This window comes from Stegostoma tigrinum, chromosome 6, assembly GCF_030684315.1.
Source record: "Stegostoma tigrinum isolate sSteTig4 chromosome 6, sSteTig4.hap1, whole genome shotgun sequence".
In the NCBI taxonomy this organism is placed as follows: domain Eukaryota; kingdom Metazoa; phylum Chordata; class Chondrichthyes; order Orectolobiformes; family Stegostomatidae; genus Stegostoma; species Stegostoma tigrinum.
Window position 1 is genome coordinate 90,537,392 of NC_081359.1, and position 26,210 is coordinate 90,563,601.

Genomic DNA, 26,210 nt, shown 5'->3' on the forward strand with positions numbered 1-26,210 from the left:
GCCTCAATTCAATGAAATATCAATGTTCTGAAACAATTCAGTCAATTAATTTAGAATATATGAAAATAGAGTCCATATATTGAATCAGTGAGATGTGCAAAATTGTAGTGCAGTTAAAATGTTTGGATATAGCTGACTTGTACAGTGTCAGGAAGGTGGTGGCATTGTGGTAATGTCACTGAATTAGCAATCCAGAATCCCAGATTAATATTCTGGTGACAGGTTCAAATTTCACCATGGCAGTGAAATTTGCATTTGATAAGAATCTGAATTAAGCTCTAGTTGAGCCATTGTGTAATCAATCAGCTGGGTAGTTTTTTAAATGTCCTTTAGGGAAAGAAATTCACCTGGCCTACCCTACATGTGACACCAGACCTACCACACTGTATTTGGTTTTAACTGGTCTCTGATCCATTCAGGTTTGGGTAATAAATGCGCATGACCCATGATTTTTTTTCAAAATAGACACCTGTTCTGCTTGCTTGGATGGATTTACAACATCTTGTCATATAATTTCAACTAAGTAGCAAGTTCTCCTCGTGCATGACCCTGCCTTATCAGCAATAGAGACACATTGTGAACATTTTATCTTATTTGCTGTTCTTGACTGCTTTGCTCTTAATCAATTGACTGTTGCGTTTACCTGCATATCAATACTGCAGAAATGTAAAATATTGACATCTGGCAGATCCACTGGCAAGTTTGTTCATTCTAAGTATTTACACTTTGTGGAGGGAGGTGGGGGGTGGAATCCTAAATTAATATTGGGATCTGTCTATAACCAAATGGGCTGTGCTTATTATCCATATTGGAAAATATTAAAGGAAGTTTGGTCAAATTTTTAAAAAATTCATTCATGAAATGTGCCCCGTGCTGACTGGGCATGTATTTATTGCTCATCACTGATGAGAAAGTAATGGTAAGCTGTTTTCTTAAATTGCTTCAGTCCTTTTGCTGTATGTAAACCCATAGGGTCATGCACGAGGAGAACTTGCTACTTAGTTGAAATTATATGACAAGATGTTATAAATCCATCCAAGCAAGCAGCATATTAATACACTGTTTGATTCATGTATAGTAGCACCAAAGCCCTTTAGATATCAACATTTCATAACCTATAAAAAAACTCTGCTTTTCAATTTTTCCTTCCAATACAGAGTTTCTCACTTGCTGCAATCTATTGCATTTACAATATTATTGCCAAATCTCCTAACAAATCTGTATTCCTTTGCATTTCTTGTATTATCATTGCGTCTTACTTTCCTGTTTATTTGTGTTGTCAGAAAAATTTGAATCCATTGCTTTCTATCCCTTCACTAATGTCATTGATATAAACAGTTGAGTTCCAAATATTGATTCTTATCATATCCTACTAGTTGCAGCCTACCAATCTGAAAGTGACCAATTTGTTCATTCTTTTTGCTTTTGATTTACCAATACCCCATGTGTGCTTAACCCAATTCTATTTGCTCTCATTTCGTATAGTAATTTCTTCTGTGGCATTTTTGTTTTGAAAATAGAAACATTCTGATTCAAACAGTTTGCCCTGGCATATAATGATAATTACAAGTAAATTTGTAACAAGTTTGTCAAAAACTAAATTTCCCTTCCCAATATCCATGACGACCCTCCATTTATTATATTCTGATTTTTCTAAGTGCTGTATTACCACAGTTCTAATACTGATTCTTGGCATTTTCCCCATTACTGATGTCAGGCTAACTAATCTGTAGTCTCACCTTCGTGACTCTATTTGAGTGGCAGTGTTATATGTGCTACTTTGTGAGATGTATAAGCTTATGTTTCTGTGCTCTAAATTTAATCTATTTTCTAAATGTGCCAAGGTCAAAATATTTGTTAGCCCCAAGTACGCCACTTAAAGACTGCTTCTTGGTTGATGGGTCTACCTTTTGGTTTCCAGGGGCTCTCTCTTTCATTCTCACTAACTACTTTATTAGTTGACACACTGACTCCTTTACCTGCTGTTTTGTTGATGTAAAGGTATTTGCACATGTATAGAAGCAGAATTAAAAGAATTCATTAATATCTTCAATAATTTTCAGCATTCCAATAAACTTGAAGCCACAGTGTACGCAGGCTTAATTTCTTGCATACCACAGCACTTGAGTTAACACAAAACAATGAGCATACGTTGACCACAAGTAGTTTATTTTCAAAAAAAACCAACAGTTGCTTCTATTTTTAAAGAAAACTGAAGCATGTTTTTTGCAGACTGGTAAGGTCACAGCTGACTGCATGTTGCGACTAAGGTAATTCATGGCGTGTGAAAATGCTTTGAGATGTGATAACACATAAATGCAAGTATTTATTTTCATGTGGAAAGGATATTTTCTCTTGAATCTGAACTTAGGACCATGTATCAGAAAGAAGAGGTCACCCATTTAAAACAAGGATGAAAATTTCTTCCTCGGAGGATCATGAGTCTTTGGAGCTCTTCTTCCAAAGTAGACACTGAATATTTTTAAGGGAGAGGAAAGAGACCCTTGATTAGCAAGGGCAAGAAAGGTTCAGAGTTATACAGTCACATCCATTACATTGTCCTCCATATACTAGCTGCTGAACTTTTGCAGCCTTGAGCTGGAGACTCTATCTTGATTAGCAATGAATTCATGATCTTAGTGAATTGTAAAATATTCCTTACTCCCAGCTAGCTAAGCATTCTTTTCTTGACAAGTTTAAGATTATTGTCTTCCCCCTTGTGACACATCACCTCTTCATAGACCCTTTCTGTAGCACCCCACCACCACTATCCCTGCCCCTTTACTAAAAAGTGTTCAACACAGTTTTGGTCTCCTTGTGTAAGGAGAGACCTATTTGGCAGGGAGGAAATGTGAAAAAGGTTCACCATAATATTTGAGGAAACTGAGCCTGTATAAGAAATAATCTAACCATTGCCCTTTGACATTCAATGGCGTTTTGATCTCTGAATACCCCACTATTAACATCCTGGGGACTACCATTGACCAGAAGCTTGACTAGACTAATCATTTAAATACCGTGGCTACTAGAGTAACCAGAAGCTAGGAATCCGGTAGTGAATAACTCTCACTTCCTGACTCTTCAAAGCCTGATCACAAGCTACAAGGCACAAGTCAGGAACATGATGGAATACTGCCCACTTGCCTGGGTGACTGCAACTCCAATAACTCTGAAGAAGCTTGACACCATCTAGGACAAAGCATCAGCTTCATTGGTACCACATCCACAAACATCCAGTTCTTCCAGTAACAATGCTCCGTAGTACCAGTGTGTACAATCTACAAGTTACACTGCAGAAATTCACCAAGGCTGCTTAGACCTTCCTAAACCACACACAAGCTCCCTTCCAAGCCATTCACCGTCCCGATTTGGGAATATATCGCTATTCCTTCAGTCTTATTCAGTCAAAATCCTGAAACCCCTTCCCTGGTGACATTCTGTAGAGTTTTGATGGTGATCTCATTGAAACTTACAAAATTCTTACAGGGCATGACTGGATATATTACAGAAAGGATGTTTTCCCCTGAGTACTGTGGCAGCTCCGTTATTGAGCATGTTATTAGCCTTGAACAAGAAGTGATATGAAGATAGTGGAGGCATGTGGCATTGAGGTAAATGATCAGCATTGATCTAATTGAGTGGTGGAACAGGCTTGAAGGACTGAATGACCAAATCATGCTCCTGTGTTCATTAGCAGCCTCTTTGAGCACCTCCTGCAACTTCTCTCTGCCCTTCGCAGCCTTGCTACCCACAGCTCCTATTCTCCATCCCTGCTGTGCTGATTTCCTTTTGTGGCATATGCATGAAAGAACTGGTCTGTAATTGGAGGAGCAGCTCCTACATGGTTCTTTCTACTCATTGGGTGATTTTATTTGCTTGCCACCATGCTCAGCTGTATGTATTTTGAGTGTTGATGCGCACAACCTTTGTATTAACCTGATGATGTTTACGTCTATTTCAAAGTAATCATCTTACTTGTTACCAATCATATTAAAAAATCAAAATTTTAAGAAGATATGTATAAATAAACTACAGTATATACATGCAATCCTATATATCAACAGTGGTTCTGAAGGGCACTGTTTACGTTGCTGCAATCAGAAGAGCTTACTTTAACCACAATGTTATTCCTAATTCCCTAATAAAGTTTTTAACTATGCAGCCGTGAGTTCTTTTGATATTATGCTTTAGTAATAACAGCAACTAAAGACTACCATCAGCAAAAATGCTTCTCTACATCATTACCTTCAATTGTCAACTCCCATCACTGCTCAACATCTTGCTTATGAGGGTTCAGATTGAACTAATTTTAGATGTTGGTGTGTTCCTGAGCTGGGAGGTTTGATAGCAGACCTTTCATCTCTTTACTCGTGACCGGCACCTACCGGAAGCAACAAAAATCAGACCGTATAAATTTGAACTGGCACAACACATGTGGCAGAAAGCTCCATAGACAGGAGGCTCCACAGCACTGAGGATGTCACCTAGCAAGGAGACAAAGTGTTTGCTCTCAAACATCCCATCTCAGTGAACACACCAACATCTACAACCAGCACCCTAACTACAGATCTTCACTCAAACCCTGAACTAATTTTACCAGTTTTCTACTCCAGCTTTGTAAACTTCTTTACCTTATGCTTTTTGTCACTTTTCCAGAGCTGGCTTCTCCTCACTGGTCACTTGTGTTTCACAAAATAAAATCTGTCTCCATTCTTAGTTCTGCAGTATCCAATTATTTGCTAGGTTCATCTATAGACCACATTGCATTAATTTCCAAGTTCCCTCACTTTTTCTGGCTGCACCTCTCCAACCTCTTGTGGTCCTTGGTCATAGAGCCATACTGCATGTATACAGACCCTCTGTCCATGCTAATCAGATATCCTAAGTTAAATCTAGTCTGATTTGCCAGCATTTGGCCTGTATACCTGCGAACTCTTCCTATTCATATACCAACCCTGTTGCTTTTTAAATGTTATAATTGTTCCTGCCTCTTCCACTGTTTCTGGCAGCTCATTTCATTTATGCACCAGTGTGTGAAAAACTTGCCCTTTAGGTCCCTCTTAATTCTTTCACCTTTTACCTTAAACCTATGCCATCTAGTTGTGGGCTCCTTCGCTCCAGGGAAAAGACCTTAGCTGTACAGAACACAGTATTCCAAAGATGGCCTACCCCAGTATCCTGTACAGCCAATACGTGACCTCCCAACTCCTATACTCGCTGCACTGACCAATAAAGGCAAGCATACTAAACACCTTCTTTACTGTCCTGGTTACCTGTGGCTCTACTTTCAAGGAACTATGAGCTTGCACTCCAGGGTCTCGTTTTTGTTCAGCAACACTCCCCAGAACCTTACCAATAAGTGTGTAAGTCCTGCGCTGATTTGCTTTTCCAAAATGTAGCACCTCCCGTTTTCCTAAGTTAAACAACATCTGCCACTCCTCGGCCCATTGACCCAAGATTCCATTGTACCCTGAGATAACCTTCAGTCTTCAACCTCTGGTCTCTTTGCCCTTCGGATGAATCACCATGCTGCAGAATCCTTTAATGTGTACGATTTCCCTATGCAGTAATCTTGGCAGCAGAACACTTTGGAATCTCTTAACTCTCTCTGCTACGCGCATGCCCTGTATTTCAAATACTTTTTCTTGGTGGTCATTTCCTTTTAACTTGTCTGTTCACATGTGCATGCACATGTACACGATGACACCCAGCACCATCAAACTACAACCTGTCTTCTTCCAACGTTGTAAAATTATCAGAATGTTTAACTGACTTCGAATTCTAGATGAAAAGAGTGAAACTATTGTTTTTGGTCCTTGTTCCCTAATTACTATTTTCATCCTGTCAGCATTCGGAGATTAAGACGGGTTATTCATAACTAATGCATGTTGTGTTTGGTCCTGGGATGTCCTCATACTTGTGCCTTCATTGTGTTCTTCCATTTCCATCTCCCTAGCATTCGCCAACTTTGCCTCACCTTGGTTTATTTGTTGCCGAAACCTTCATCCATGCCTTTACCGCTTCTTAACTTGACAATGTCAATGCACTCCAGTTTGTTACCCCTCCCTACCCTATTCATTCTACCTTCTGTAATCGTGAATGAAAATTCCCTGCCCATATTTTAATTTGCATTGCCCTATCGACTTCCACCTACTGACCATAAAACTGTAAGATGTTGAAGCAGAGGTAGGCCATTCAGCCCACCTAGTCATCTCCTAACCCTATCACATCATTTATAGAGCTGGATCAGTCCTGGCTGATCTGATATTCTTCAATTTTCCTCTCCTGACGTATTCCACATCACTGTGGATTCCCTTACTGATTTAAAAATCTGTCGACCTCGGCCTAATATATTCTTAATGACCCAGTGTCCTTTACACCCTGTGGTAAATAATTCCACAGATTCACCACCTTAGGAGAGAGGAAATTCCTCCTGAGCTGTGTCTTGAACCTGTGGTCCCGTATTTTAAGATTATCCCGTCTGGTTCTAGACTGTCCCACAAGGGCAAACAAGCTTTTTATTGAATCCTGAATGTTTCAATTAGGTTGCCTTCTCAATCTTCTGTATTACAGAGGGTATAGGCCTAACCTACTTAACCAGTCCTCATAAGTCAGTCCCCTCATAGCTGATGTTACCCTAGTGAACATTTGTTGGACTGTCTCCAATGCCAATATACTTTCCTTCGATAAGGAGCCAAAAAGTGTTCACAGTATTCTAGCCTTAGTTTGACTTGCATTGGCACATGTTCAAGCAACAACTTGATTTTAAAATTGTTGCCCTTGCTTTCAAATTTCTCCATGATTTTGCTCCTTCCAACACCATCACCTTCAGATTTCTGGTCTCCATTCATTCTGACTTCTTGTACCTTTCCTGTTTTAAATACTGCACATTTTTCTTTGTCATTTGGTTCATTCACTAGTTTTGGAATACCTTTCTTCTTTATCATCAACATCCTGGAACTTTGTGCCAAATAGTATTATGGGAGCTCCTTCAAGTACCTGCTGTGAAGAAGAGATAACAAGGTGTAGAGCTGGATGAACACGGCAGGCCAAGCAGCGTCAGAGGAGCAGGAAGGCTGATGTTTCAGACCTAGACTCTTCTTCAGGAAAAAAAAACTACTGTGAAGAAGTTGTCTCGTACTTAGTAAATTCTTTTGATATGCTCATCTGTAGTGACATCACTGTGTAATATTGTGCAAATGACAAAAAATATTTTGTATAATGTGATTATACAATGTAGTTTATTTATCAAGTTTCTTCTGTCATTCCTTTTCTCTACATCTTTTAATGAAATTGGGTTGCAATTTCACAATATTGCTGGGCTGTTGGAGACTGACAGCCCTAAATACATCACACTAGTTAAAACACTGAGCTTAAATTTTGGACGATAAAACTTTATCTACATGCCATCCCTTGTCTCAGTGTATTAATTCTGCAAGTTTTTTTGGTTCAAATTGTGGTCTATAGGGTCAGCTGTGATGCACCAACTTGCAGCTAAGTGGCCTTTGATAAAGGAGGGCAAAAACAATTGAAGAAGATTTCCGAACTTGAGTTGCTTAGTGTTTTCCAACCCTAGTGTATGCATTTGAATGTTGGGCGACAACATTTGGGCATCAATGTTCCCGGTGTATGAATTGTATAATGACCTGAAAGATACATTAAAGGTGGCTGATATCATGGAACTGTTATCTGAAGAAAGAGAAGTACTCATAGAGAATAAATGTATTGAAGGATAAAATATACTTTGAGATTCTGCATAAGAGAATGCTGCAGTTTGATATGATTACCACATACTGCAGAGAATTAACAAAATTTACAGGAAGGCGATCATTTGGTTCGTCGTCATCGCAATGACAAAAAAATCTTTCAACAGAATGCAACTTGCTGGCTTTCGGGGACACTCTGTTAGCTTTGTACTTTGAACTAGGCAGGATTGTGCTAGTTGACATTTTCTCTTGTCATGCTCCATATACAGAATGGCCATCTAATTCAAGTTCAAATTCAATCAAAATCTAGAATTAAGAGTGTAATGATGACCATGCCGAGTGTTGGAAAACTCATCTCACTTGTTAGTATTCTTTCGGAAAGGAAACCGTTATCATTATCTGGGTCTAGCTCACGTATGACCCATAGCAATGGGGTTGACTCTTAGTTACCCTCTGGGCAATGGTAGAAAATGCATGCAGTCTGACAGCAATATCTGCAACTCATGAATGAATTCTTAAAAAAAAAGACAGTCTTCTAATGAATGCAGCCAGTGAGTGGCCTGGATTTTTGTTTTTGTATTTGTTTCTTAGTCATTGAAATAATTACAGTTTTTTGAAAGTTTAAATTGCCTAGGCACTGATACTCAAAGTCATAGTCATGTAGCACGGAAATGGAGCCTTCAGTCCAACCAGTCAATGCTGACCAAGTTTCCCAAACTAAACTATTTCCACATGCCTACATTTGGTCTATACCCCACTCAACCTTCCCTATCGATGTACCTGTCCAAATATAGTTTAAATGTTGTAACGGTACCTGAATATACCACTTCCTTTGTCAGTTCATTCCACATATGAACACCCTCTGTGTGGACCAAGTTGTCCCTCAGCTTTCTTTTAAATCTTTCTACTGTCACCTTAAAAAGTAACCCCTAGTTTTGAACTCTCCCATCCTAGGGGAAAAAAACGTTGCTATTCACCTTATCCATGCCCCTTATGACTTTATGAATCTCTATACAGTCACTCCAGAACTTCTATCGCTTAAATGAAAGAAGTCCCAGCCTCTCCTTTTCACTCAAACTCTCCTGTCCTAGCAACATCCTAGTTTCTTGTAATGCTGCATAACTTAGTGAAAGAACTGAGAGACTTGGATCACAGGATTAGTCAACTTCAACCAGTTCTGCCTTAGTATTGATACTTGCTCAACTGGAGGTATACAGCCTCATTTCCGTGTCCATTCTTACAGCCGTTAACCATTTCTCGTTTTTAAACATGCATTTAATTGAAATGTAATTGATATCACAGTCATTTGGTAAAGCATAATCATTCTTGTGCATTGTCATGGAGGAATAGAAGGTTATAAAGAGTCATTCAGTGCAGTGTATGGAGAGCAATGCACGCTTTGAACCTCAAATGAAGATAAGTTATGAACAATATGCATTCAATATTATGGCTCAAGATTTAATAAGAGCCCATTCATCAGTAGATGTCGGCATTAGCAGAGCTTTGAGAATTAGGTTATTTGTAGTTGCACAAATACACAAAACTAAAGGCAGGATTGTATTAGGAATAACAAATCTCTCTGAGCAGCGAATGCCATATCGTTGTAAATCAGCAACTGGACAATATTCGTGGCAGAACAGGCCATTCTTGCATTATGCTGACTGACCTAAGGGCAGTAACATCACAGAAAAAGGATAGGATGCAAATTTGGAATTGCCTGGCATCCCCAGTGCCAGTGCCATCTTTAAAATGCTGTTGTGGGTCCATACAAGTGTTGTCAGTCCAAAGCTGCCCTGCACACTTCTGGTATATGCCTGATACTTAGCAAACAAGGGGAGTTTTATGTCCCACATGTAGGGAGCAACCTTGAGGTCCTGGATGGGGTGGTACAGAGGCAGATGTCCTCGTTACCACAGGACAGGATGTGGAAGTTGTGACCCCAGACCATGTCATCTTGGTCCAGGGTGGCTGCTACCTCAGTGCAGTCTCAACCATCTCGGAAGAATGCAAAGTGACAAAAGAAGAAATTAATATTTCTCTACTGCAGCAGGATAAGTGTTCTCTTGAATAATTCACATTTACTGTATCTCTATACTATACCTAGCTCTTACCAAGGGCCAACAGTAAAATCTGGAATTAAAATTTTGGCTCAGTAGTGACTATGAAACTGAGTGATTATCATAAAAAGCAACATTGTTCACTCCTTAACTAACCTCTGGAGGAACAACTAAGGTTGCTGGCAATGCCTATATCTCTTGGACAAAAAACAAGTAGATACAGATGTACTGGTTATAGCACTTGGAGCTAAAGGGATTAAAGGATATGGGGAAAAACAGGAACAGACTATTGACTTGGATGACTAGCCAGATCATAACAAATGGTAGTGCAGGCTCGAAGGACTGAATAGCCTACTCCTATAATCGCAGAATCCCTGCAGTGTGGAAAGAGGCCATTCAGCTCATCAAGTCTGCACCAATCATCTGAAAAGCAGCCGACACAGAGCTAGCCCCTGACCCTATCCCCATAAGCCCACATTTATCATAGCTAATCCAATTAGCCTGCATATCCCTGGACTCTATGGGGCAATTTAGCACAACCAGTCCACCTAACCTGCACATCTTTGGACCACGGGAGGAACCTGCACAGAATAGGGGAGAACTTGCAAACTCCACACATACAGTTGCCCAAGGCCTGAATTGCATCCAGGTCCCTAGCGCTGTGAGGCAGCAATGCTAACCACTGAGCCACCATTCTGCCCAATACTCCTCCTATTTTCTACTGTTTCCATGCAAATTAAGCACTCTCACATAAGGCAGTCCTGAAACATAGAAACACAGGTACTGAAAGCCGGGAAAGTAGTTGAGTACACATATAAATGTCACATTGCATCCAAATTACTCTTTGACCAGCAAAAAAAGCCTTTGAGCCAGAATTAGAGACAGTCGTGAGTAATGAAATTAAGATGAAATAGTAAAAAGCCAAATTTAATTTTGATAAAATTACCAAACCATTGCCAGTGTTGGAGAATCAGCCAGGGTACAACTTTCAGTGCCTTAAAGTCAGCCCAAGTGGCAACTGGACTTGTGTAAACCAGTTATCGTTTCACTTGTGTACATTAGAAGTGAACACTTGAATATGTGATTGCAACTGCAGAAATGCAAATACATACAGTGGAGCTGTTCCTTCGCTGCAGTGGCCACTGGAGCACTTAATATTCTGAGCCCACTGACCTACCACCAGAATCGGTCTGATAAAGGGTCATTAGACTCAATGTTCCTCACTTTTTTGTCTTTACAGATGCTGCCAGACCTGCTGAGCCCTTTAGCAATCTCTCTTTTTGTTTCTGGCCCCCAGTTTCCATAGTTCTTTTGGTTTTTGCTGACACGTTGGAACAGTTGTTTGCACAGTAGGTAACTTCAATATCACAGTGTAAATGATAACATTTGCACACAACTTAACTTTTTTTCATTTCCAAAAATAACTATTTGGCATAGAAATGCAATACTAAATATACACAAGGGTACTAAAGTACTCCTTGCTTGCCATAATCATGTGACCTTTGACTGCAAATATCCATTTCAGTGCCAATGCAATAAAAAACGTAATGCAAACTAGAATGAAAACTGAAAAAAATGCGGATGCTGGAAATCAGAAACAAAAACAGAAATTACTTGGAAAAACGTAGCAGGCCCAGCAGCATCTGTGGAGAGAAGCGGGAGCCAACACCCCTCTTCCAGCATTCCCCCTCACCTCCAAAGAAGGATGACTAGACCGGGAATATCGCCTCCGATGTCTCTTCTTAGATACTGCCAGATCCCCTGAGTCTTTCCAGCAGTTCCTGTTTTTTTTACTATGAACTGATCTCCTGTGAGCCTGTGACATTTTTATTTGGGCCTGCTTGCATCAATCTGGTTAAACCTCTTCATGGAGCATCATCAAAAAAGCTTCGCATTCGAATCCAAAACTTCAACCTCAATGACATGACTAGGTAATCTCCGTTATTCAAAGCTGGCCAAGAGTGTAACTTTTTATTTAAAACTTTTTTAAAGACCTTTTAATGTAAAGAACCAATGGTTATTTGGCTTGCAAGACTGCAGAGTAGAAACTCGGACTGTTACAAATCAAACAGATTTACGCATATCATTGAAAAGCCAAGGTTGTTCAGTACTGCAGCATGTTTTGACAGTTTTGTTTGTGGTGTGAACCGATGTCAGATCCAGTTAAAGGATAGATTTATTCTACAAAAATGATATAACTTTATTACATACAGAGAAAACAAACCTTGTCAGACTATCCACTCCAAAATAAATTAACTACATGTTTCAAATAAATGTATGCTAAGTATGGGCAATATTGCATTTTTTTTGTGCAGTAGTACAATTGTTTCTCCAGTGGGGAAAAACCAAATTGAATTACACAGTGATGAACATAACTTTCTCTCCCATCTCTCTCATCTTATGGAAATGACCAGTTCAAAATTGCTTGTTATATATGTGTTGATTAGTTTGTTGTACTTGACGTACATACATTATTTTCTAATGTTTCCTTTCCCTCCACCACACGTAAGACTGATTTCAGAGAAACTTGGTGAGATGGATCAGAAGCTGGCTTAGTAATGGAACACACAGGCTAGTGATAGAAGTCTGACTGGAGTAACTGGAGGCTGGTGTCCAATGGTGTACCACAAGGATCAGTATGTGGGACTCTTATCGTTTGCTATATACATAAATAACATAGATTATGAAAATGTGGGGGAAATGTTATGTAGGTTTGCAGGCGACACCAAGATTGGTAGGCTGGTTAATAGCGACAAAGACAGGTTGCAGGAAGATACAGATGGTTGGTCCAATGGACAGAGCAGTGGCAGATGGCACTTAACCCCTATAAACTGTGAGGTGTTGCACTTAGGAAGGAACAGCAAGATGGGGCAGTATTTAATGAATGGCAAGACTCTGGGTAGCTCAGAGGAGCAGAAGGATCTTGTAATTATTCAGCAATCTCTGAAGTTGGCAAAGTATGTGACCAGGATAGTTAAGAAGGCACATGTGACACTCACTTCCATCAGTCGTGCCATAGAGTATAAGAGCGTGGAGGTAATATTAGAGTTGTACAGAGTGTTGGTTAGGCCACAGCTGGAGTACTGTATGCAGTTCTGGTCACCTCAATATAGGAGGGATGTAAAAGAGACACAGAGGACACTCGAGGATGTTGTAAAGGAATGGAGACGTTGAGCTCTAAGGAGAGGTTAGATAAGTGTGAATTGCTTTCTTGAGAACAGCATAGACTGAGGGGCATGGGGGGAATGGTTGAGGTGTATCAGATTTGAGAGGAATGGGCAGGATGAATAGGGAGCAGCTGTTCCCCTTGGTTGAGGGATCGATCACGAGAGGGTATAGTTTTAGGGTAAAGGGTACTTGAGAGAAGACTTTTTCACTTGGTGATGGGAATCCGGAAAGCACTGCCTGGGAAGGTATTTGAGGTTGGAACCGTTATTACCTTTCTTTTAAAAAAAAAATTTGGCTATTTAAAAAAGTACTGAAATATTTGATAACATTGAAGATATGGGACATGTGCAGGAAATTGGGATCAGTGCGCGTTTAGTGGGAATATGTCACTGCACACTCGATGTGCAAAATGTCTTTTTCTGCACTGAATACAGAACGTAGAACAGTACAGCTCAGTACAGGCCCTTTTTCCACAATGTCGTGCCAACCTGTCATCCTACCCTAAGGTCAAACTACCCTGCATACCCTACATTTTACTATCATCCATGGGCCTATCCAAGAGTTGCTTAAAAGTCTCTAAAGTATGAATCCATTATCACTGCCAGCAGCGCATTCCATATGGCCACCACTCTGTGTGAAGAACCTACTTCTGACATCTCCCCTATACCTTTCTCCAATCCCCTTAAAATTGTGCCCCCTCGTAATAGTCATTTCTGCCCTGGGAAAAAGTCTCTGTCTATCCACTTTATCTATGCCTCTCATCACCTTTTACACCTCTATCAAGTCACCTCTTATCTTTCTTCAGTCCCATGAGAAGAGTCCTAGCTCCCTCAACCTTTCCTCATAAGACCTGCACTCCAACCCAGGCAGCATCCTGGTAAATCTCTTCTGTACCCTCTGTAAAGCTTCCACATTCTTCCGATAATGAGGTGACCAGAACTGAAAACAATATTCCCAGTGTGGTCTAACTAGGGTTTTATAGAGCTGCAGCATAATCTCACGGCTCTTAAACGCAATTCCCCTGCCAATGAAGGCCTGCACACCATACGCTTTCTTAACAACCCTATCAACTTGGATGGCAACTTTGAGGGATCTGTGGATGATTATTTGGAAAAGCACAATTTGATTAAAAATAGTCAGCATGGCTTTGGAGGGGGGGCAGGTCATGCCTCTCAAACATTATTCATTTCCTTAAGGATGTGACCAAACAAACTGACGAAGGTAGAACAGTGGATGTAGTGGTGTATAGAGATTTTTGCAAGGCAAGATTCCTTCGGTATTTCCACACTGCCAAGAATCCTGCTATTAACTCTGTATTCTGCATTCAAATTCACCCTTCCAAAATGAATCACGTCACGCTTTTCCGGGTCGAATGCCATCTGCCATTTCTTTGCCCAGCTCTGCAAGCTGTTAATGTCCCGTTGCAACTACAATAGCCCTCCACACTATCCAAAACTCTACCAACTTTGTCATCGGCAAACTTACTAATCTACCCTTCCACTTCCTCATCCGAGTAATTGAAAAATATCACAAAGAGCAAAGGTCCCAGAATACATCCTTGCAGAACACCACTGGTCACCAAGCTCCAGGCTGACTACCCTGCATCTACTACCACCCTCTGTCTTCTATCGGACAGCCAATTCTGTATCTAGACAGCCAAATTTCCCTGGATCCCATGCCTCCTTACTTTTTGAATGAGCTTATTGTGGGGATCCTTATCAAATGCCTTGCAAAAATCTCTATACACCACTACATCCACTGTTCTACCTTCGTCAGTTTGTTTGGTCACATCCTTAAGGAAATGAATAATGTTTGTGAGGCATGACCTGCCCCCCCTCCAAAGCCATGCTGACTATTTTTAATCAAATTGTGCTTTTCCAAATAATCATAAATACTGTATTTTAGAATCTTCTCCAATAATTTGCCTACCATAGAAGTAAGACTGACTGGTCTTATTCCCTGTATTATCCCTATTTCCTTCCTTGAACAAAGTAATAACATTTGACACCCTCAAATCATCTGGTACTACTCCAGTGGACAGTGAGGACACAAAGAACACCTCAAAATGTGCAGCAATCTCATCCCCCACTTCGTGTAGCCAGCCTAGGGTATATCCCATCTGACCCAGGGCATTTATCTGTCCTCATTGTTTTCAAAATTTATAGCACATCCTCCTTCCTAACATCGACTTGTTCGAGCATATCAGCCTGTTTCACACTCACGTCACAAACTCCAAAGTCCCTCTCACTGGTGAATACTGAAGCAAAGTATCCATTTAAGGACCTCCCCTACCACCTCTGACTCCACACACAAGTTCCCTCCACTATCCCTGATCAGCCCTACCCTCACTCTGGCCATCCTCTTGTTCATCACATAAGTATAGAACGCCTTGGGGTTTTCCTTAATCCTACCTGCCAAGGCGTTCTCATATCCCCTTCTAGCTCTCCTAAGCCCGTTCTTCACTTCCTTCCTGGCGACATTGTAGCCCTCTACAGCCCTGTCCGATCCTTGCTTCCTCAACCTTAAGTAAGCTTCCTTCTTCCTCTTGACTAGGCGTTTCACATGTCTTGTCATCAATGGTTCCTTCACCTTACTATCCCTTCCTTGTCTCAGTTGGACAAACCTATCCAGCACTCCTAGCAAATGCTCCCTAAATATTCTCCACATTTCTGTTGTGCATTTCCCTGAGAACATGTGTTCCCAATTTATGTTCTGCAGTTCTTGCCTAATGGCCATTGTAATTCCCCCTCCCCTGGTTAAATTCTTTCCATCTGCTTCTTTCCCTCCCCATGACTATAGTGAAGGACAGGCAGTTGTGATCATTATCACTGAAATGCTCTTCCACGGAGAGATCTGACACCTGGCCTGGTCAGTTGCCAAGCACTAAATTCAATATGGCCTCCTCCTCCTTCCCCCCCCCCTCCCCGGCCCAGTTGGCCTATCTACATACTGAGTCAGAAATCCTTCCTGGACCCACCTGACAAAATTTGCTGCATCCAAACTATTTGCACTCGGGAGGTTCCAGTCGATATTAGGGAAGTTGATGTTACCCACGACAACAACCCTATTACTTCTGCACCTTTCCAAAACCTGCTGCCGTGTTCCTCAGGGTCTCTGTTGCTATTGCGGAGCGTATAGAAAACTCACAGTAAAGTGACTGCTCCTTTCCTGTTTCTGATTTCCACCCACACTGACTCAGTGGACAAACCCTCCTTGATGACCTCCCTTTCTGCAGCTGTGATACCATCCCTGATTACTGTGCCACTCCCCCAACTATTTTACCCCCTCCCTGTTTCTTTTGAAATATCTCAACCCCCGAACATCCAACATCCATTCTTGCCCCTGTGTTATCCAAGTTTCTGTAATGGCCGCAACACCGTAGTGCCAAGTACTGATCCATGCTGTATGCTCATCACCCTTGTTCCTGACACTTTTTGCGTTTAAAATAGACACACTCAGCACATCACACTGATTGCAACTTTGCCCTATCAACTGTCTATCCTTCCTCAAGACTGTGTGCATGCTGTATTTGTCTGTGCACAGGCTGAATGGCCAAGGCCTTTTTTTCCAGGGCTGGGGAGTTGAAAACCAGAGGGTATAGGTTTATGGAGAGAGGGGAAAGATTTTTAAAGCAACTTGAGGGGTAACTTTTTCATGCAGAGGGTGGTGTGTGTATGGAACAAGCTGCTAGCGGAAGTGGTGGAGGTGGGTACAATTACAGCACTTAAAAGGCATTTGGATGGGTATATGAATAGGAAGGGTTTAGAGGGCTATGGGCCAAAATAAATGGGACTAGGCCAGGTTGGGATGTCTGGTCAGCACGAAAGAGTTGGACTGAAGGATCTGTTTGTGCTGTATGACTCTCAACTCCATTTAGTCTTGACATTTCAAATAATGCTTTAAGATCTAGTATTTTTATAGTTGTCTTAGCTTTTGTGCATTTCATTTTAACTTGGACTTTAATTTAAGCATTGTTAATGGTCAGTCAAGTTATTTTAAGAAAAATAACAACAGTGCTGAAGGTACTTGACACGTTTGACAGCATCTGTGAAGAAAAACAGTGTTAACATTTTGAGCCCAATATGGCTCAGTTACTTTGTTTTACATATTTGTATATCCTTAAATATATGGCTTATGTATTAATACTTTTCCCAACTAACTTACGCTTGTTCCTTGTCTTCCAGGACCTTTAGTCAAAAGAGAATTGCGATTGAGAAGGATTATGCTCAGGTAAGGTGTGAGTGAATTCCTCTCTTTAAGGCTCAATTATTGTAAAACAGCTGAATCTGTTTCTGAATCCACAAACTAACTCCATTTGTAAGGGGCCCTTGAGGGAAATGAAAGTGAATCCAACTTATTACTTTAAAACAAAAACAAAGAAGTGGCAAAACAACTCACCAGGTCTGACAGCATCTTTAGGGACAAAGCAGAGTTTATATTTTGTGTTTAGTCCAGTTCTGATAAAGAGTCACTAGCTTAAAAAAAAAGCCATACCCTCCTGTCATTTCAACAATTTCTCTACATCAATGTCAAATTCATTTACCACCATTTGGGGTAACTTCTCAATTTTCATTGGCAAACATCAAATATCTGTTATAAAAACAATCCTAATGGTACAAGTATTCATCATAGGAATTTATTTTCACTATTAAAAGTGAACATAACAATATAGCATCGACAACCTACAGCCCTTTGAGGTGGAGAATTTCAAAGCTTCACAATCCTTTGAGCAAAAAAATTTCTGTCTCTCGGCCCTAATAGATCAGCATCTTATCCTGAGATTGTACCCCTGCATTTTATATTCCCCAAACTGAGGAAAACATTGAATATTGAGTTCACCCCTCATTTTCTTAAACTCTTGAGAATATGGGTCCAATTTACACAGCATTTCATCATGGAACAACCCTCTGTTATCCCAGGGGCCAGTAGATAGAACCTGTGTTGGTGACTGCATTTTTCTTCAGTCCAAGAACAAAAGCTTAAAAGCTAACCGTTTCTGCCAAGTTTGCATTTTTGCGAACTTTACATATCTAGCATGCTGCATAAAGATTTGAATGAGCACTTCCTGTGAAGCTGTTCTCTTTCGGTAAATATGTAGTAAATGTATCTTGATGTGATTGCCTTTTTAACAGGGTAGAAATGTTGGCAAATTGAGCTGACTTTAAGAACATTTAACGGAGATTGATTAATTCGATTGTTGCTAAATTGATATGATCGTAAAGACATTAAATCCAATGTAAGTTGCACACCTTCAAGTATGTTTAATCTCCCAAAATAATAAGGGGGCATTTTATGGCTAAGTCATCTTATTACCAAGTTTTTACTGTATTCTATCTCGACCCTAACAGCAAGAATCTCTAGTTTTATTGAGAGATTTATCAGCCTGGAATGCTAGCTGAGTGAATTAATGCTATACTTCTAACTGGCAATTTACAGTCCAAACATTTACCGTGAATTGGCTGTGCCCATAATTGAACAGAAGTTGTCAGGAAGTGCTATGAGACTGTAATACAGTATAGTGCAAAGACTACAGCAGCCAATGGTGTTGTCAATGCTATTAAGGAGAGAATTTCAGGATTTTGATCCAGCAACACTGAAGGAATGGCAATATACTTCCAAGTGAGGATGGTTAATGGCTTGGAAGGGAAATTACAGGTTATGATATTTCTTTGTATCTGCTTATCGTTCGAGATGGAAGTGCTTGGGGGTTTAATAGGTGATATCTAAGGAGCTTTGGTAAATTTCCACAGTGCATCTTGTGGATGGTACACACTAGTACTGCTGAGCATTGTTGGTGGAGGGACTGGATGCGGTGCCAATGAAGTGATCTGCTTTGTCTGAGATGGTGTCGAGCTTCCTGAGAGTCATTGGAGCTACAGTTATCCAAACAAGTGGAGAGTATTCCATCACAGTTGCGATTTAAGCCATGTAGCTTATGGATGGGATTTGTGGGAGTCAGGAGATAAGTTAGTCACTGCAGTATTCCTAGTCTCTGACCTGCTCTTGGAGACCCTATTATTTTGGCATGTCCAGTTCAGCTTCTGGTCAGTGATAACCCTCAGGATGTTTCTGAGGACTCAGTGATAGTAACACCATTGAATGACATTGAATTGGAAGTAAATGTTCAATTGTGAGCAAAATTTTTAATTTGCTTTATTTCAATTATTGACAATTACTGGAACATTGAAAACTGGGTCATTTTGTGTTAGGCAATTATTTGTGTTCTTGTTGTAGATCAACTCTAGTGGCATTCAACATAAGCACAATACATAGTCTGCATTATGTTTACACTCACTTGCATTGTTGCATGAAGTTTATTTATTATGGCTCTGCTGTTTTTTTTGGAGTATGGAGAACTCATTTAGTTTGTCAGGATTTATTCAGATGGATCAGCAGAAAAAAAACTTTTGAATGACTCATCAGAAAGTAGATGCAATTATGGGAATGTCTGTGGCGTATAGTTTACATGCAGCCAGGGCTGTTCAATTGTGCAGTAATAATCAGTGTTGGACTTCAAAGCAGGTGGTGAATAGAGTGAAGATTCTAAATCCAAAATGTTCACCAGCAATTTCTAACATTATGCCCTGTCGCTTGCTCAGTTTGGTTGTCACATCGCATTTGCCTATTATCAGAAAAGCTGAATATGGACTACTGCTGTAACTGTCAAGTAATAGTTGCAGAAGGACCTATTGATTTTACAACGACCTGAAGTTTTTCCATGCTTTGACTTTGCTGGGCAATAAATTATGATTAGTAACCTAAATCAGCAAGAAACAGCAGATGTAATGGATGTGGTCCAGTAGTGTATCAGCAATGGTAATGTTGTTCAAAGTAATTGTTTATAAAGTAGTGCATAAGTGTTAGAAATTGTGCCCAGATTTTGCTGTTACAAAATTATAAGTGCAAATGACAGTAATAATAAATCTGTAGTGCCTACAGCACACAAGAGCTGCTTCAGTGTCAGATTCTGTTGAAACAATCAGTTAAAAGTAGTGGCTATCATTAGAAAGTGTACAAATTGCTTCCAATAAGAAGACTTCAGTAATTTTAAACAAGTATCTATGTGAAGCCTTTCAAAAGGTGTTAATGTAACTTCATGTACACTATAAAAATAAATTTCAGGTTATTTTTTGAGTTCTGTAGTCCTGCGGGAGGGGTTGGACTCTGCAGACAATCTCCTCACCATAAATCCCACTTCCTGCATTACCACTATTTATAAGTGCTTCTTTCAAAGTTCATTTTTGTTCTAAAAAGAAATGTTGTAGAGATGAACAACTTCTGAATATTCTGCTTTTTACCAAAATACAGAGTTCTGAATTTTTAAAGCTTGGAGTTTTCATACCTTCTGATTCTTCGATCCTCCTTCTGGCACCGGTAGCATGAAATTATCAACATGACGCTCAGGTTGCTGGCCAATTTTCTCTGGGCTCACCCTGCTTTTGATGTCGCCAGTGGCCAGATATATTGAAATGGGCTACGCATCTGTTTCTTTACAAATGTATAGAATCCCTCCAGTGTGGAAGCAGACCATTGGGTCCATCCAGTCCACACCAACCCTCCAACAAGCATCCTACCAAGACCAAACCCCCTACCCTATCACTGTAACCCTGCATTTCCACGGCTGATCCCTGGAAACTGGGCAATTTAGCATGGCCAATCCACTTAACTTGCACATCTTTTGACTGTGGGAGGAAACTGGAGCACCTAGAGGAAATCCACACAGACACAGGAAGAATATGTCCATTCTGTACACACTTGCCAAGGCTGGAGTTGAACCTGGGTCCCTGTCACTAACCACTGAGCCACCGGTATGTGCCAAATAGCACACCTTTGTGACAAGATGATGCTGTAGGCAAATTCCAGCCTAGATATAATTCTTCAGTTCTTGAGGGCAGCATTATATAAGGAAACATAAACTGTTTTCGTTTCGTAAATGCTTTAGATATATCCATTTGTAACAAGGGGCATTTTTAATATTGTGTTGAAACCTTGTGCCTTTTTGTAGACTTTATTTTTGCAATTTATAATCTATTTTAAAAAAGTGCATGCTCAGGAGTATATGTTTATAACTGTAGGTAGTTACTGTAGACTATAAATCATAGACCAACTTGTCTCCCTTTTTCATGTGGTTATATAATGATTATCATGTGCATTCATGACACACAATTCTGTTGCAGAATTAGTGAATCGGAGTTTCCAGTGTTATTTAACCCCTTTTATTAGTGCAGTGTATAAACTTTCTTCATAATCTTGCAACTGAGACTTGTGGCACGTTAAATTTTGATAGATGTTAATACCGAAAACCTGCACACTACTTTCTGACACGCTAACTCCCATTATAGCTGAAAAACATTACCTTGTCGTCTTGACCTGTAAGGATACGTCATATATTTTGTTTCCATTCAGTTTAGACATTTGAGATACTATAGGGAATCATGTGGCAGTCATAAAACCAATCAGTTGAGGGAAAAAAAACGATGTAAATAAAGAAATGCTAATAGCATTTGCAAATAAGTGTTTCTTACAATTCTGCCGAGTATCTTTATTATCTTCAGAATTCAAATATTTCCATACAAAATAATCAAAACCCCTGAAATGACATGTTAGAATGGATTTAGTTGTAGGAATTAGCTTAACCATATCTCGACATTCACTTTAACCTGAGCATTAAATGCAGTTTCAGCGTGAATGTGTAATTTTAGTTTGTGTGTTATTGTATCGCATTGCAACGGTGTGGAACATTGTAGTAACAGGAGATAGACAAAGAAGTGCTGTATGGTTGCACAGCCCTGATTAGGAGCACTAAGTCATTGGCTTAGTGGCCAATAATCTCGCTGGCTAGTTAAAGTAACAGTGGCAAGACTGCAGAAGCGAATGTGTAAAATTTATGAATATAATGTTAACATAGTTATTGCAAGGCAGTAGGGTTATTCAGCGAGTTCTAATTCAAACATTGAATTGAGTAGTTGTTGTCAGCTGTTAAATCGTCTGTTGTAATAGAGGAAATTTTCTTTTGATATTTCCTATAAACCATCATTGCTGCTGTAAAATGACCCAGACCTGATGCATAATAACACTTTTTTAATTAATATAGAGAGATGAGGGTTGGGGTGGGGAAGGCAGGTGGGATAGTGATAGGTGAGTGCAGGTAGGGAGTGGTGGGGATTGGTCAGTGAGGTGGGAGAAGCAGATAGGTGGGAGAGAAGATGGATAGGTTGTGTCAGGTCAAGGAGGCGGGGATGAGAGGGAGGGTTGGTCATGGGCTGAGGCGGGGGATGGGGAGGTTTTGAAACAGGTAAAATCCACATTTAGGCCATTGGGCTGCAGGCTCCTGAGGCAGAATGAGGTGCTGCACCTCCCAGTTTGCAGGTGACATCATTGTGACCCACTGGAGGAGGCCCAGGATGGACATGTCACCCAGGGAGTGGGAACTGGTCCCCAACCTGAAGGTGGTGTTGTTTGTCATGAACAGAGTGCAGGCGCTCCTCAAAGCGGTCTCTGAGCCTCCACTTGGTCTCAACGATGTAGAGGAGACCACATGGGGAGCAGCAGATGCTATAGACCACACTGATGGATGTGCAGGTAGGGGTGGGGAGGGAAACATATCTTCGGTTGTGGGATCAGATTGTAGGTGGCAGAGGATGATACGGTGGGTACAGAGGTTGGTGGGATGATATGTGAAGACAAGCAGTATTCTGTCTTTGTTTTTGTTGGGGGAAGTTCATCACATTTACTAACACCTTTCACCCCAACCTCAAATTCACCTGGACCTCTCTGTGTCCACCTCTGGTGACTGCCTTGAAACTAACATCTATTTCAAGCCCATCAACTCCCACAGCTACCTAGTCTACACCTCTCTCCCATCTTCCTGCAAGAATGTGATCCCCTACTCCCAGTTCCTCTGCCACATCTACTCCCAAGATAGGGCGTTCCACTCCCGAATATCCCAGACATTGCCCTATTTCAAGGACCGCAACCCCCACTTCAGTGGTCAAAAATGCTCTCAACCGCATCTTTTGCGTTTCCTGCACCTCTGCCCTCACATCTTCTCCCCCCGACAAAGACAGCGTCAGAATCCTCCTTGTCCTCACATGTCACATGGTACGCCATGGGCAGAATCTTCCAATTTGTACTCTACTTTAAGCAGAAGGACTGGAAATGTTTTTCCCACTGGAATGTAGGCCATATTAGCTTGGTAATTATGTACGTACAGAGAAAATTGTCAATCTTGTAGCTGGGTGGCAGAAAGTTGTTTATCCCAGCTGACTGTCAGATCAAAGATCGTGCCACCATGTTTAAAGAGTGTATAGACAGTTCTTGATTCCTTGAAGAGCAAAATATTAGTCACCAGATGCCTACAGCTAAACATTCTGGCCACTCACTCCCCTCTCTTGTTGGACATCTGTTTTCTCCAGACAGATGGACTGTCAGCCTTGACTATCTTCTGTACATTTGTGCCCATTATGTTCCAGCCTCATTATTTTGATGAATTATTGTGAACTTAATGGAAAAAATGACTTTAATTTTGGTGAGCTAACATTTTAATAAGCGTTCATAAGATGCAAGTATATGGGGAAAGACTTCCAACTTCTTGTCATCTGCAAGCTCAATCCACTTTTAAAGTTCGGAGAGCTTATTTCAAAAAGTTGATCCTGCTATTATGATTTTGAATTTTAGCCTCTCTCTTGATTAAGTTCCCCACCTATCTTAATTTCTGCTTCTGGAAGCAACAAACAGATGATGATCAACTAGGTATCAAAGTAAGAATTTTGCCTAATTGCCCTAGTTTTTTTTATCCTTCTGCAGCATTGCTAACATTGTGGAAAGTAGTCCTTACAGATTGGAGATAACAAAGTGTGGAGCTGGATGAACACAGTAAGCCAAGCAGCATCACCCCGCCCCCACCACAACCGCCCCCAGGGGATCCCCCTTGTTCTCACATACCACCCCACCAACCTCCAGATACAACGCATCATCCTCCAACACTTCCGCTATCTACAATCCGACCCCACTACCCAAGACATTTTTCCATCCCCACCCTTGTCTGCCTTCCAGAAAGACCACTCTCTCCGCGACTCCCTTGTCCACTCCACACTGCCCTCCAACCCCACCACACCCGGCACCTTCCCCTGCAGCCGCAGGAAGTGCTACACCTGCCCCCACACCACCTCCCTCACCCCTATCCCAGGCCCCAAGATGATTTTCCATATCAAGCAGATGTTCATCTGCACATCTGCCAATGTGGTATATTGTATCCATTGTACCCGGTGTGGCTACCTCTACATTAGGGAAACCAAGCGGAGGCTTGGGGACTGCTTTGCAGAACACCTCCACTCGGTTCACAACAAACAACTGCACCTCCCAGTCGCGAACCATTTTAACTCCCCCTCCCATTCCTCAGACAACATGTCCATCATGGGCCTCCTGCAGTGCCTCAATGATGCCACCTGAAGGTTGCAAGAACAGCAATTCATATTCCGCTTGGGAACCCTGCAGCCCAATGGTATCAATGTGGACTTCACCAGCTTCAAAATCTCCCCTTCCCCCACTGCATCCCAAAACCAGCCCAGCTCAACCCCTCCCCCGACTGCATCCCAAAACCAGCCCAACCTGTCTCCGCTTCCCTAACCTGTTCTTCCTCTCACCCATCCCTTCCTCCCACCTGAAGCCGCACCTCCATTTCCTACCTACCACCTCATCCCGCCTCTTTGACCTGTCCGTCTCTCCTGGACTGACTTACCTCCCCACCTATGCTCTCCTCTCCACTTATCTTCTTTTCTCTCCATCTTCGGTCCACCTCCCCCTCTCTCCCTATTTATTCCAGTTCCCTCTCCCCATCCCCCCCCTCTGATGAAGGGTCCAGGCCCGAAACGTCAGCTTTTGTGCTCCTGAGATGCTGCTTGGCCTGCTGTGTTCATCCAGCTCCACACTTTGTTATCTTGGATTCTACAGCATCTGCAGCTCCCATTATTACCCTTACAGATTGGTACAGGTAGCCATGTTTACATCCATAAGGCACCAGTTTAATTTTTAAAACATGTTGATTTGATTGCTGAAAGTCAAAAAAAGAACTTTTGTGTTGTGTTTAGTATGCCGAGGAAAGAATTGCATCCATTTTCTCTGCTTCTTTACTTCACCCTTACCACAACTTAGGTTTCAATTTTACAAACACAGGGAATATCTTAAATGACCATTCTCCTCACTTGAGTTTATTTGGAAAGTATCAGCGGTTATAATAGGAAATATTTTCACATCCTGTGTTTGCTGCTGCTTAATTAAGTCTCGCTACCTGTTGCTGTTAGCTGCCTAATATATCTCCTGTTTTTTCAAAAAAAAATTTCCGGTTGAGCTGCCTATGTACTAACTGTAAAATCATGATTTTAAAATAAAGTTTACCTTCAAAAAATACGTTTTTTGAAATGTGCTAGTAGAAAATTGAACAAATATATTTGGTACTGTACAGCTGTTTGAACAACTGTATAGTTGTGGTAGTTCTGCTTCTCACAGCATCATTGTTCCCTTGTTCTCCATCTATTTTGTTCCTCCATTCCAACCTAAAGAAAGCTTTGGAAGATGTTAAGTACACTCAGTTAAAATGACTTGTGTAGAAAACAGCTTTTGAAGGTATGATTTATTTACTTTGCAGTTTCAGGAAATTGAGAGCCCAGTCTTTTGCAAGTATAGTCGTGTATTAAAGTCATTGGAATCATCGTTTGCTGTTGTGTTAAGCTGAAACATTTTGCAGTGATTCTAAATCTGTTTCTAAATCTACAATCTTTTATTAGACTGACTTCCACATTCCACAGCAAACTATGTGGCCCTGGAGAAAGCTTGGGATAACAACTCGTAAGATAGCCATTGTTGGGGAAAAAAGTTCATATTTTTAGTACCCTATCTTATTTCATTCCTTTCTAAAAAAAAAACTATTTTAGTTTGGAAATTGTGCAAGTTGTAATTTAGTGTTCCTAGTTTCGGATGTCAGATGATACATTTTTAATGGCTGTAATACAATGGTAACTAGGTTGCACTTTGGTAAGGGAAAGGCTGTGTGTATTTTGTCACTTGGCACATGGCCCAGAATAGCATTCTTGCATAATAGATAATAAAATGCCATTAGTATTTGGAGAAATAAGGACTGTGGTGCTGGTACACTGTTTTTGTAACTTCCGTCTGTGGATTTAACCAGGAAAACACTAGTCTGAAGTAAATTCTGCTTCAAGTTTCAGATGGTTAGAATTTTGCTGCATTCAGCGAATACAGCTCGGCATCTAAATCGTGG

General features: G+C 40.8%; 1 protein-coding gene across 6 annotated transcripts in view; it reads left to right on the forward strand.

Annotated features, from left to right (window-relative positions):
- LOC125453699 (F-BAR and double SH3 domains protein 2-like) overlaps positions 1–26,210 on the forward strand; it is a 238,588-nt gene that overhangs the window by 19,621 nt on the left and 192,757 nt on the right. For 5 of the 6 annotated variants that reach the window (XM_048533585.2, XM_048533589.2, XM_048533586.2 and 2 more), the window contains exon 3: positions 17,116–17,161. The exons of the other annotated variant lie outside the window; for it this stretch is intronic. In XM_048533585.2, the coding sequence (XP_048389542.1) occupies positions 17,116–17,161 (46 nt within the window). The remainder of the gene's footprint in view (positions 1–17,115; positions 17,162–26,210) is intronic. 6 annotated transcript variants of the gene reach the window in all.